This window comes from Anser cygnoides, chromosome 15 (assembly GCF_040182565.1).
Source record: "Anser cygnoides isolate HZ-2024a breed goose chromosome 15, Taihu_goose_T2T_genome, whole genome shotgun sequence".
NCBI classification, from domain to species: Eukaryota; Metazoa; Chordata; class Aves; order Anseriformes; family Anatidae; genus Anser; species Anser cygnoides.
In genome coordinates this window covers 2,540,524-2,554,713 of record NC_089887.1, presented here as the reverse complement: position 1 = coordinate 2,554,713, position 14,190 = coordinate 2,540,524, and the positions used below count along the sequence as shown (strand labels likewise).

Genomic DNA, 14,190 nt, shown 5'->3' with positions numbered 1-14,190 from the left:
ACGCATCCTTGGGGACAAAAGCATTCCCTGATGCACCGAGGTCTTTGTGGGAGGACATCTCCCCGTTTCATGGTCTGACGACCCGGTGCCCAGCCTGACCCCAGGGCGTGCCACGCAAACAAGGAGTGATCGTCCTGGAACAAGACCTCCTTGAGACCTGCAACAGGGGAAAAATGCAAGCCTCGTTTCTCGGGGCTAATTCACCACTAGCTGCTCCCAACCGTACCGCTATGTCAGCCCGTCGCTCCATTTTGCTGATACCTTATCCTGTTTTGCACGATGTGCTTTTCTGCATCGTGACATTGCCTTGGCTGCCAAGGACGTGCACGGGCGAAAGGAGGACTCAGCGATAAGGGAGCTTCAGAGGCTCTTGCAAGGCGCTTGGAGGAGGAGAAGCGAGCACCACAGGCCAGACAGGGAAGGCGCATGACTGGATTTGCAGAACTACAGACTCAGTTATGTCTACAGGCATCACAAGACAATGCAATGTGGAACTGTATTGTCTGGGGAATGCTTTAGAGGAACCCCAGCATCCAACTATAGAGTCCCATATGTTTTGATAAGAGACTGTTAAAGGCACACTTCTATAAACACAAGTCACATTCTGTATAGATACGGGCTGTAAATGCTATGTTAAAATACCTCAATTGCCTTGAAGCCGATTCATACTCTGCAACTGCCAAGAAAAAAAAAAGCGAGCCCGGGATATTTCAGCTTGCTATCTGAAGTTATTTATAATAAACTCTGACTGAACTGAACATAACGGGCCAAAAGAGCACAGGAAGCAGCGATGAAGGGTGGTAAAGCTCACGCTGCAATCCATCACCCCTGCCGCAAAGCCAGCGTTCAGACAAGGCAATGGCTCTGGCTTACATCAGGCAGAGCCAGGAAACGCAGGGTTAAGGGCAGCCTCAACGAGGTCCTTAAGTGACCCCCAGATGGGACATCCAGGGACCCTGTGCAGCACCACCGCCCTGAGGGGATGGCCTGAGTCCCAATCGCCTTGGTTCTGCCCCAAGCATGGCCGTGGAACGGCTCGGGGGTCCCCTTTGTGTCCCTCCCACTTTCCTCGCACCAGGACAGGGGTCAGCCCACACCTAGCTGGCGAACACAAGCTCCTTTCCACCCAACCTCGTCTGCACCTCCGGCTCCTCACTGCCACAACCCGCTATTAGCAGCAGCATTAAACTGCAGGGCTGACTCAGAGGTAGCAGAGGATATTTTATCCAACCAAGTTTCTCTGCAACCTGTGAAAGATCACAGGCTGCCAAGGAACGATGGCTCAGATGTAGCTCCCCTTTCTTGTGACGAGCTGGTGGCTTAAATGCATCCTTCAGCTCATACTGCTGCTGACACCGACCCATCCTGGAGAGCAGCGATGTGCTTTCAAACGCAGCATTTAGAGCTAAACTGACAGCTTATCAGGACAAAGCGATACGGAGCAGGCAGGGGATTGATTTTGCCTACCTGATCCCGCCTGTCTCGCTTAAGGGCAAACTCTACAGCCCTTGCCGAAGCGAGCAGCCCTGCTGGGGTGCAGTGGGACTACAGGAACGTACAAATGCAGCAGGAAACCATCCTTCCGTGGTGGGAGCTCCCAGCCCATGGAGCTCACGTGCAAGAACAGGTCTCAGATAAGCAACAGTAAAAAGCAGAGGAGGTCACAGCAAGACAGGACTGCTGATGCCCATGCAGCATCCAAAGCTTTCCATGATTTGGCTGAGGTTATTCCCTCTCCACAGTCCTCCTGAAGCCTACGCCAGAGCAATCAGAAGTTCTGGAGCATTTGGAGAGCACCAACCCCATGCTGTGCACGGCTCCCTAAATCAGTACTCATCTCTGTTAACCGCTTCCCAAGTGAAGTTAGTGCTCAGAAGGAAGCAAGCTACTTTGGAGATGCTTCACGGGAGGAATTGCAGCTCCTAAGGAGACAACATCCATCCCCACCCTGCTGCACGGCCCCTCACAAGTCACCTCATTGCTTCTTGGCTTCAGTTCCCTTCCTGCTTTCTGCCAGAAGACAGAAATTCTTCCTTCCCTGAAGCTCCCCGAGCCCCAAATTGCCTCTAACCGTGCCCTCTGCAGCACTCGCAGCGGTGCTGGGCTCAGCCTAAACGCTGCCCTGATGCAAACATGAATAAGAAGAACAGCAAACGGGCTCCATAATTGATTGCCCGTGCACACGAGCAGCAGCTCTGCGAGCTCCATCCCTTGACAAACACTCACAGGAAAGCCTAGTAGGTTCTTGTCAAAAACTCAACGGAGCTACAAGAAAACAGCCATGACTCAGCAGGGCCTGGGAAGTTTCAATGAGAGACATGTTTAAAAAAAATTTTGAATGTAAGAACAGAATAAATACAGCCTTAAGAAGACCCTCCATTTTGCTATGGCTGAGCACTGATTTTTTCCAGTCACGGCACACCCTGCTCCAGCAAGGTGAAGATTTCAGGTCATCGTAATGGGTGCACAGAGCTGGAGGCATCAGGGCAGGTACACGAGACACGCGGAGATGGGGTCAGGAAAAAGGGGTCAGTCTGTGGCAGGTGGGAACAGCATCCAGCCAGGACCCCAGCCATGAAACTCCCTCCTTCTCCCCAAAACTGGCCTCGATGACTGTGTCACCCCCAGCTTCAGCAGGCCAAGACCCCTCCCCTAAAATGCCAAATGATCAATTCAAGCACGGGTTCATACTTAATACTGGAAACAAGCTTCTGATAACAGTAAAGTCCCCTTCAAGCCCATATGAAATATAGCACCTTTTCTGCCCAGAGCAGGTAGGCTCCAGATCACACAGACACTAAAAATTAGAACTTCCCAAAGCGAGCATTTTACCGACCCTCATCAGAGAAGCAGGGGACAGCAGCGTGCAGAAACTAAACCGGCTTCTGCCTCACAGGGCCGCATCCTCGATAATACCTGGGGACTTCACAGGGCACGGACCAAGTGCAGGGTATGAGGTGTAAGACACGGCGCTGGGTGCTCACAAGCCCTGCACGAGGCTCTCTGCATACAAGAAACACGAGTGGGTTTTCCCTGCTGCCCCATAAACCCCGCAGGGTCCAGGTTTGCACCGCAGTGTCCGGGAGAGCCCCAGCAGACGTGAGCGTGACAGAAGTGTTTACGGCACAGGCACACACTTGGAATTGCAGAAACAACGCTTGGGATCACTGAAAAAGGGAAAACACTGCCTCCGCTCCATTGCCAGAGCTGACAGCAGTGAGGTGAAGGAAACCCCAGCATATTTACAGGCGTGGTGTTTACCAGTGCCCTTGGGAGCAGATCCAGGCCTCTTTCCTTGAGAGCCTCTGTCACGGCGCAGCGACCATCCCAGTGTTTGCCCCCCACCCCTCTGCCCGTGCCCAGAAGTCCAAACCTCTTAAATGGGAAAAAATCATCCTAGAAAAAAAGAAATTCAGGAGAAATGGATGGGGTATTTTTATTTTCTTCCAAGAGTTGCTCTGTGCGGTTCAGTCCCCCAGGCTATGAAATTCAATAAGCCCTAATGTTCCAATCGCTATAAGCCGTCTAGTCCCCACCATGCCAAAGTGGCTCAGATTTAACAACAAAATTACAGTGTACATTATACCATTACAGGCTCTGCACAAACACACTTACGAAAGGGCTTGGTAATAAGAGGCTGGGGATACACTGTGTGTTTAGGGCTAAATCCTGCTCCTGGACCCATCAGCCTTGCTGGCACTGAAGTTACCTCACCTGGAACAAGGGGTCAAAGAAGAACAATCTTGGATTCTTTTCCAAACCCAAACCATCATTGCTGCTTCTCCACAGGTGGGAACCCAAAGTCAATGACAAAGCTGTTGTGGATTCACTATTTCACCCCAGGGCTTCAGGCAGCACCCCCACATCCATCTGACCACATCCTCATGGACAAACCCAACGAAGGAATAAGCTCGTTTGCTGTCAGCCTGCACAAGGAGGGCTTTTGTTCCTTTACAAAGTAAAGTCCATTCTGCTAGAAACAAAAGCATGGGCAAAAAGATATAGATACATATTATGTTGTACACACAGACAGTGTATTTGTGTGTTCCTCTGCTTTTCCATCATCTGTGCCCAAAGAGTTTCCCTTTGCAGCACCAAGAGCTGCGGTTTGCTGTCTCCCTGCGAGCTCTTCATCCCTTCCCCTATCTGTCATTGCCAACGAGGGAGGTGTCAGTTTATCCTTCCTCTCCTTAACCACGTCAAGAAGAAACCTGGGCTGCAGCTCCTCCGAGACAGGTGCAGATCTCCGTGCAAATACCTGCGTACCCACCGCAAACCCCAGAGGGTTTGAGCCCTGTGCAGCTGAACAACAGAAAAAATCAAAACAACCGCAGGGGCACAGGGGAGAGCGATGGGGATGGAAGAGCCGGGTACGCCGAGCTTCCTGAGGGCCCCAGGGGACAGCCCTTCCCGAGACACCTCTGCTTGTCCCGAGCACCAGGCGTCCCAGCCATCGGGACTCTCCAGCCTTGTGGAACACGACAGATGTCCCAGGCGCCACGTACCACGATCTGTGGCTTACTTTCTGCAGGAAGGTTTAATGGGATCTTAGAAATTGAGGCAAATCCTCTTCCTACTCTGCAGGACGAGGGGGGAGGAAACAGGCGCGGAGCAGCACTGCGGCTCGACCTCTCCATCTAAAGAAACCACGATCACAGAGATGTACACACACGCAGGGCTGTCTGATTTCTCCGGATGGCTTCCAGAGGCTCTGCTTCTGAGCAAACTCGCGAGATACTAGTAGCATTGTGAAAGCACACAATTTCCATCTGTCAGTTGAAACAGGCAAAATTAGATCTCGAAGCTGCGCATTTAATCCATTGCCAAAACTAGTCTGCCTGGTACAGCGCTCAGAACAGATTTTTATTAAGGGAAAGAAAGAGGGAAATTGTCTTTTACAGCTGCATCTTGTCAGGGCCCCACCACCACCCCTCCGGAGTGACCGCTCCGAGGCTCCGCTGCGGCAGGAGGCTGCGAACAGCCCTGGGAGCCCTGCACAGAGCTCATCAGTCTCTAATTCACTCCCAATTTGTCTCTATGCAGCCTGATGACTCCTAATTGCTAGTTCAGAAATACAGCACGTACCCTGATGATTTTAAGTTGTTCCCAGTTATCTTAGAATTAACTGTTAGGGGGAGATTGCGGAATAACTTCCCTCCCATCCCAGGAAGCTAAATATTCACTTAAAAGTAGATCTTATTTAAAATCACAATGCTGCTTCGATGGCGGGATTAATGGATTGGACACGAATGCCAGATGCTACCTTAAGAATTAAGGGCAAAATCCGAGCTCAAGTTCCCTTAAAACATCTGTGCAAATAGAGGTAACATATTTCTTGCATGAGTTTCGACGCCAATAGCAGAGGTTGCTGCGGCACACTTTGGGGGCCCAAGCGGGTCGAATTCACAGAGGAACGTGGGGCAAGAGCAAAGCCCACCCACGTGCTTCTGGGCATGCAGGCCACGGAGCTGGGGACCCCTCCTGATTTACACCAGCACAAGGAAGGCGCAGATGACGAGCTACGTGCTCGTGAAATCCAGCGGAAAACTAATGGGAGCTCTGTAAGTAGGCAGCTCGCAGCGCTGCTTGTCTGCAGAAGCAATTTAAAAATAAACAACACAGAAACATGATTCAGAGTTCATTCACTGTAAACTAATGCGATCCCAGTCGCTCTAATGGAGTTACTCCAAACATGTCATTTACAGAGAGCATGTCAGATAAATCTCTGATCTTGCTTCCAAGCAAGCCGGGCGGAGGCTGCCAGCCCCAGACCCAAAACTGCGGTGACAAAAGCCAAGGAGAAGGTAAAACAAGGGCTGGCTGTCACAGTCCCGCTGTGGCTCTGCAAAGGTACTGCTCTTTGCCTAAACTCAATTACTAAAAACCTAAAACTACTTTTCTATTTAGGAAAGTACACTAAAATGTGGTAAAACATCTTAGAAACAGCTGTATGATTATCAGGAAAAGATCTACATCCAGTCTGGGGCTCCACTGCATAAACTTCATCTGCAACAAAGAAAAAAAGAGACACTAACTCCAAGCTCTGATCTCCTGCTCCCATTAACCAGCAGAGTGCAACGCCAGCGATACTTTGCTTCACATTTCTAAGGATCTGGCATCTAGACGTGCTGGAAAAAGGACATATGGTCTCAATACGTAAGGCAAACTTGTAAACAAACTGCAAATTGAAACTGCATTTATTGGTTCCCACCAGATTTGAGAGGTGAGAAATCTGAAGGCAATTGAAAAACTTCACAAAGTGCAGTCTGGGATGCATCTTGTAAATGCCATGAAAAGTAGCGAATTAATGGCTCTGATGTGTTATAAGTTACAGCCTGAAAACAAAAAGTGAATTGTAGATATTTCACAGATATTACAAATAATTTTTACTAAAATGTGATGCAACAAGTTAGAATCTCTCTCAGCAGGAATATCCAATACGGAACAAATAAAAATACCAGAAAAGGAAAAGCACACACAAACATATTCTAAAATAATATTGACTACCTTCTGTGAAGCTATAGGTATTGTAAGTTGTATGCGGATGCAGAGTTAACTTTTGAATCAATTGGCTTTTGTAGAAATAGGAGCACTAAGTAGGTTCAGGAACAAGGAAGAAATGGGCAAGCAAAACTTTTCCAAGTGCATTTGCAGATTAAAGCTGCCCTTACACACCTGTTGCAATTCTGACTTGGGACAATGCTGAGGTCAACTCGTACAACCCTGACACAGTGCCTGTAAGGAAAACCCAAACTCATACAACCCTGACACAGTGCGCCCTCAGCCTGTAAGGAAAACCCAGATCCAAAGGGACAGAAACCAAGTGCCCTGCGAGCAGCCCCAGCGGTGCTCAGCAAGGCCGCAGCAGATCTGGGTGGGGGAAGAAAGGAGCAGGGGTAAACACAACTTGCTGAAAGTGTTTTTTTGTTGTTGTTGTTTTAAGTCAAAGATCTAATTTTCTTTCTGTTATTTATAGTCCTGATTTACTTTTCATGCTTTGGCCAGACTCCCCCCCATCCCCGGTTATAGTCCGGCTTCACTCCATCAGGCACAATTTCACATTTCCCTTCTTGGGCACCAGCACCAGATTATTGTCTGCTTTCCCAGTTTGCACTCCTGAGTTCATACAGGTGTCACTTCATGCCAATCTTCGCTGCAAAGAACCACAGCAAAACCCCACCTGCTCTACAAGCACTCCTCCAATTAGCTTTCTGACCTCTTTTGTTGCAAAAGTTCCTCTGAAAACAGGAGCCAAGCACCCACCAACGCCTGCTGGAGCCTGCAGCCAGCCCCTGGCTGCCCAGCTGCTTCGTCACATCCTTCCCAAATCTCACAGGCTTCAGCTTTGCACAGGGGGGAAAATTCCAACCCTTATCCATGAGCTTGGTCAGAAGGTGGGAATAAAGGGCATTTCATGGCAGTACATGAGCAGTGCTTCAGAAATTAGAGGTCAGGGCTGATGGGTTTTGGTGGTGCCAGGGGGAGAGGCCAACTGAGATGCTGTCGGCTGATCCTGAACGGGAAACCCAAGACTAAACTCTTGATTAGATGTATTGAGCCAACACAGAACGCTGAAATGAAAGGAGCTAAAAACACATGTGGACAGCATATTTTTAGACGAGTTACAATTTGCAAGACTTCTCTTACTTGTGTTTCCTAATTGCTTGTCACTCAGTGGGAGCTGCTGCTGGGTGCGCAGCACCTGCGCCTCTCACCACGTTCAGTGGGCGTCGTGGGTGCTCAGCAGCTCCCAGGATGAGGCCAGAAATACAGCTACTCGGTAACGGGTTTTTCCACAGCACGCTAAATATTTTCACTGCAATATTTATATTCAGAGATGACAAATTATGATTTGGTCAAAGCCTCCCGGTGCACTTGTCAGGATACAGCCTGAATAGGGCCAGATTAAAAGCAAAGGCTTCCTGATAAAGCTCTTCAAATCTCAGGCACGCCGGCTACGAAGCAGAATGCAATCAAACCAAGTTGGCTAAACCGACGGGAGCCCAGACACGGTCACTTACATCCACACCTCCACGTGCTTGCAGTACAAAGCCCAAAGCCACAAATTGCAGCACTGCAGCAGAAGCAGGAGCCGGTGCACAGAACTTGTGCAACAAGGAATGGAAACAACTGCCAGCCTCGGGTCAGAGCACGACTCGCGACAGTGCCAAGCACACCGTTCAGTCCTCTCCAGACTGGGCACGGACTGGAGTGTTAAACACAGATCACTTGCACCACTTTGCATGAAATACATTTTTTCCCCACCACCCAAGTGTACTTCTTCCAGACACCTACACCAAGGAAGGGTTGGAAATAACAGGCAGGACGTTAGTGTGAGTGTTAGGTCTCCCCCAAAGTGCTCGTGAGGGCAACCAGCAAGTGCAGCAAGGAGATATACCTCAGAAAAAAATATATAATAATGCAAAAAAAAAAAATCAGGTTTGATGCAAGCAGACACTCTACCCGAATAGGAAAACAGAGCCAAGTCCCACAGAAACCTGCTGGCACCGACAAGCTCTGTAGCCATTTGAGAAAATAAATCACAGGAGGTTGTTTCACCCCCCCCCCCCCCCCCGACTAAAGCACGCAGAACTCAACCTATTATGAAACATGAAATGTTTTTATGAATCACGAAACAAGCAGCAAAGTTCCTCTGGCCTTATGGATGCCGCGCTGCCACTCGGCACCGTGATGGGAAGCAGGTCTCTGTGCTGCTCCGTGCAGCTGGGCTCACAGCACACGTCTCCTGCCAGCCACGCAGCAAAGACCCCCTTGGCCACGCGCTGGCAAGGGCTACGGAGTCGGAGTTCATTCCTCCAGCTGCTTCACCTCCTGCATGCTGACGGTGCTGACTGCTCGTGTCAGCCCAGCCCTGCCTTACACTGCTTGAACCAGCCCCAGCCAGGACCCCTGGCCGGATCCGGCCCGAGGCGCAGGGACAGCCTGCAGCCGCCTGAACGTCACTTGGCACTTCACAGGACTAAGCATCAGCAAGACCAAAAGTCTACGGGAAAGAAAGAAAAAAAAAACACAAAAAGAGCATCTCCACGCACACGGTGCTTCTGCGGAGCTGCCAGCTGACGGCTCGTGAACAGCCAGGGAAGGACCCTGCGGGATCTCAACGCCAAAATCCTGCTCTGTGCACCCAACGTGCACACAAAACCCCACCCACAGGCCTCTATAAATAACCCCACGTAGGAGATCCAGGACTGGAGAAATAAGTAAGTGCACTTCCAATTATATACCTTAGGAAAAAAAAAAAAGGCAAATAAAAATGCTGCTTCTAACAGAAGGAAAATACAACATAACTTGACGGTGAAGAATTCAACTTCAGCACTGCCCGCGTCACAAGAACTCCATCCAAGCTGTCCATTTGCTCTAAACCACCACATGCAAGCGAATTTCTGGTTGAAGCTGGGTTTGGAGACAACCCTGGAGCTCGTAAGGAGACTCCTGTGCCGAAGTCATCGCTTAGGAAAGCCAAATGCGAGAGTGACACAACACAGCAAACAGCCTGACAAAAAAATCATCTGTACAGCAACATCGCACGAACCAGACCCAGAGCAAGCCCGAGCGCTTTCTGTTCCTTTGATTAAAGTTTAATGGGCACAACTCTTTGATTACTGCTGCCATGTGTGAAAATCAGCTCCTCACAGCTCTTTTGCTTTCTGTTGTTTAAGAACTAAGCAGCTTGTCGTTTTTGTTAATACAAAACCGTGCAAACGTTTTTTTTGGGGGGAGAACAGAGATTTTTGCAGGTTCTTCCTCACACTGCCAAACGGAGCGCAGCTATGAAAGCCACAACCTTGCACCTTCCCCATCTGCCCACTCCCCGATTTTCCCCCTTCCCGCAGACCTCGGGCAGGCACGTGCCTACAGCCAGGCTTTCTCCCGGCCCCGAAAGCTGATCCCCGCCCCACCTGTCCCCCCGGGAACCAGGCAGCAGCTTTTTATAGCCATCCCTAAGCCCGGCAGTAACCCCCCCTGCTTAAGCCCCAGAGGCAAACCATGCTTTTGGCCGAGAGGCACAGGACTTCCACCTGCTGCAGGGCACAGGTCTGTGCTATCTCTGCTAACGAGAAATATTCAGAGCGGCTGGGCTGCTTTCGCAATTCCAGTAATCGGGATTGATGAGGTTCAGCCTTCCCCGTGCTGTTGTGGCATTTATTTTTTAGGATGCTCGTGCACCCGGGTCCATGGGGCAAACCCCACAGCGTGGCTCCCTGCCCCTGCCAGGAGCATCCCATGGGGCTGCCCTACCATGAACTGGACCCCGACCACACTGGATGGGACACCCTCTGTACTCCCTGGGGGTGCAGAGCTGAAGTCTTTCCGCCTGCTGGCAGGGGCAAGAGTTTTGGAGCAGAGCATCCCACAAGAGATGCACAGAGATGTCCTCCCACACCGGGGAATACTCTGCGAGCAGGGGGAGAGGAGGGCCGCAGGCATTAGGGGCGCAGAGGGAGAGCTCCCCTAGCTTCCCCCCCCACCAGTAAATCCCAAAGGGAGCGAAGGACAGCAAAAAGCACCACTGAAGGAGGAAACCTGCTGTACAGAAAGGTTTAGTGCTCCCCAGATGAGCAAGCACCTCAGTGAAGCTCCTCACACAGATTTTAAGAGACACCACAGTTACACCCCTCTCTCTCTGTACCAGACAGAGATTTTAATGCAAACATAAAGCTCATTATCATGCTTTATGGATCTATGCTTTCGTGCAGGCAGGAAGAGTCACCAGAACCGCACGAGTGGCCAGAAACCACCTTCGTGTCTCCCTCCCCTCTTCCAAGTGACTCTGCCTCCACGGGACAGGCACTCGGGGAATCTCTGCCCTTATCGCACTGATCCGCCCGCGCTCCTCCTCGAGCTGCCTCCCCGGCTAGCTGCTTTCCAAGCTTCCCAGCCGTCGGCAGCGGCATTCAGCACCAAGATGCCAGCTGCCCGACACGCACCAGCACCACCCGGGCACAGCACCGGCTCCCCAGCGAGACCACATCTCGCTTCGGGGTCGCTCGACGCTGCTTCAGAAAACACAAGCAGCGGCGAGACGAGCGCTCTCGCCAAGAAACTTCAGAGCCGCCACAAGAGATAATTCTCACCGCAGCGTGCGGGACTGCCAGCGACCGGGAGGGGAGAGAAGGGGAAAAATCCCAGCCAGGGGCTCGTCCCTCTCGCTGCGATACGTCGCGAGCATTGTTCTGCTCAGCCACAACACGCCAGCTCCAACAGCAACAACGCTCTAAGACGGGGCTTATGCGGTTTTATTAGATTTCTGCCTCCCTCTTAACCAACCGTCACAATTTCCATCTAATATTATGTCACACGGGGAAGTTTTATAAAGGAATCTGTTCTCCCGTGAGTTCTTTGGCGAGATGCTGAAATGCAAAGTTCTGCCCGACAATAAAAACAGCCTCACCCTCCAGCGGCACGCGCACACCTGAATCCACTTCTCCAGAAGCCTCGCTTGCTCAGCGGTGAGGCTGCTTTGTTCTCCTCCAGCTGCGGGCTGTTTTGCCACCAGCTCTGGGGATGCCAAACCCAGGGCACCTCTCGGGGTGGCGAGCCGCTGCCAAAACCCGGGGAGAAGGCTTCACCCTCCTGCCTGCCCCCAAAGTTTGGGAACGCGATAACCCACGCTGGAGGGAACAGATCTGCCTCGACTCCCCCTCTGATATAAGAGGAGCGCAGTGCCCTCCCCCGGGCCCCTCAAGGACCTGGTATTTCATTTTTTCTTGTCAGGGAACCATCAGCTACATTTAATATTTCTACGGCTGAAGCATCACCGCGGAGAGCCGCTACTTGTTTACTTCTCCCTCCCATTCGCACACGGAAGAGCCCGGTTCTCCTCCCGCAAAAGTGGAGAGCAGAAACCTCTCCGTGGAAGCCAACAGTTCACATAAACCTACTGTAATCGACAGGAGACTCAAGGCCATAACAATTGGGGGTTTCTCCCTCCAAGGATTTCTCCTAATAACGGATTAAGGCAGCTTTCTGGGGAGGATTGTGCAATTCCCCCTAATGACAACACTCGGCTTGGTGGTGTTGCTGTGGAAAACAGGGATCTCAGATGCACACGGGTTTCTCTGGTTAACTGAAGGGAGATCAATAATAACCATATTAATAAATAATGCTCTTAACAGCAGCGGCAGGATACAGGCAGCAAGCTGCAGGCAGGTAGCAGGGATAGGTAAAAGCATTAATTATCTGCACAATGTCAATGCTGCCGAGCTGACGTGCGGAGCACAGCTGAAAGCTCACTTTTTGAAGATCACCAAGACAGACTGACAACTCTGCCTTCGCACGAGCATTTTGGGTAAAATTCAGTTTTCCGCATGTCACAACCGAGAGGAACAGGCTGCTCTTTTTTCTTTAACATCAATAAACTAGGTAAAGGACACGGGGGAGGGGGAGATTTCGAGGTCTGACCGTCGTCCTCCTCCCCCGGCAGCAAGTTGGGAAGGAACAAAAGCGAAGGGGAGTTTTTGGGACGAGGCGAGCAAGGCATGTGCCCTCCAAAGCCAACTCCAAGCCGCTCCATTTCCCTGCGACGAGAAGGCGCACATGCACTCCTGGCTCTTATATAAACAGCAGAAGGGGCAGCGCCTGTCTGAAATTCCCCACCGCGTCTAAAATAAATACGAGGCCGTCTCCAAACTTCGCTCCCTCCCGCCCCACCGAGGGCGATGCAAAGCCCAAGGGTTTCTCCCCGATGTGGGTGCGGGGGGGGGGGCTGCGGCTCGGGGCCCCCCACATCCCCCTGCCCCGGTGCCGCCCGGGGGGGCGATGCTGGGACCGTGCCATGCCCCCCCCCCCGAGGCCAGGGGGTGGCACAGGGGGGCACACACCCCCCGAGCATCCCGTAGGTGCGATGTGGGGGCAGAACCCCCTGTACCCCCCAGGAGATGGGGACTGGGACAGCACGCAGGAGGGATGCTGGGGACACCCCGGGGACTTCGGAGCATCCCAGGGGTGGTGAGCCCGGGGATACAGAGCCCCAGCGGGATGCTCTGGGTATGGGAGGGGTCCTCTAGGCACGGGGGGGGGTGCTCCGGGTATGGGGGGGGGGTGCTGTCCCCCGGGGAAAGGATATGGGTTACAGACCAGCCTGAGGCACCAGCTGCGCGGGCGGGTGGTTTGCTTGAGGCAGAAGAAGGCGGTGGGTGCCAGCGCCGGGTACGGCACCTGCTCCTCCTCCTCGGAGGCCAGCTCGGGCGGCGGGTCGCGGCCGGGGGAACCGCCGGGAGCGGGGGAACCGCCGGGGCCGGGGCCGGCATCCTCCGGCGGCGGCTCGGGGGGGCGGCGGGGCGCCACGGGGATGGGCACCCGCACCTCGCCGCCGGCCGCCCGCGGCTCTCGGCTCTCGCCATCGCTCATGGTAGCGGCCAGGACCTGCGGGGCAAGGGCAGGGGGTCAAGGGGGGGGGCGTCGGGGGCCTCTCCCCCCCCTGCGGGGCGCGGCTCCCACCTGGCCCCGGCGCTCACAGCCGCCACAAAGCCGCCCCGTTGGGGGGGGGGGGGGGGGGGGTTCAGCCGCCACCGGGGCGCGGCCGCTCCCACCCCCCCCGAAAAGCCGGGTGTCGCCCCCCCACCTCCCCAATCCATCCATCCTCCCTTCCCTCTTCCCCCCCCCCCCCCGGCTTTTAATTTTAGGGGATGGGTAATTGCTAAGGGGGGGTGGGGGTGTTCGCGGTTGGGTGGGGGGGGGGTCCTACCTTAGTTCGGCGGAGCGCGGTGCCCCCAGGAGCATAGCCGTGCCTTTCGGTTCACATGGGACCGGGCTGCCGGAGGGGGGGGGGGGGGGGGGGGCGCGGGGAGGCGGCGGACCCCCCCCACACACCCCCAGCAAGGCGAAGGCAGCGGGGGGGGGGGGCCGGGGCTCGGCGTGCGGCGCCCGCCCGCGGGGATGGAGGCTGGGGAGGAGGAGGAGGAGGAGGAGGAGGAAGAGGAGGAGGAGGCGGAGGAGAGGTGGGGGCGGGGGCCCTTCCCCGAGCCGTGCCGTGCCGAGCCGAGCCTCTCCCGACGGTAATCCCAAGGAGCGAGCGGGCAGCCCCGCAGCCGCTTTGCAAAGCTTCGCCCGTGCTTAACAGGAAACTTCGGATTTACCGGGGGAGGAGGGAGACGAGAGGGGAGGAGAGAAGCGGGGGCGGAGGGGGCTGGGAGCCCGGCGGGGGCGGGCAGCCGGGAGGAGCCGGGG

At 53.5% G+C, this 14,190-nt stretch overlaps 1 protein-coding gene across 4 annotated transcripts in view; it reads right to left on the bottom strand.

Annotated features, from left to right (window-relative positions):
* CACNA1H (calcium voltage-gated channel subunit alpha1 H) overlaps window positions 1-13,853 on the bottom strand; it is a 228,278-nt gene extending 214,425 nt beyond the window's left edge. For all 4 annotated transcript variants that reach the window (XM_066977739.1, XM_066977742.1, XM_066977740.1 and 1 more), the window contains exons 1-2: window positions 13,709-13,853; window positions 13,089-13,386 (exon numbers count right to left, since the gene is read on the bottom strand). In XM_066977739.1, coding sequence (XP_066833840.1) covers window positions 13,089-13,371 — 283 coding nt within the window. In that variant the 5' untranslated portion in view covers window positions 13,372-13,386; window positions 13,709-13,853. The remainder of the gene's footprint in view (window positions 1-13,088; window positions 13,387-13,708) is intronic.
* Window positions 13,854-14,190: the final 337 nt, after the last annotated feature.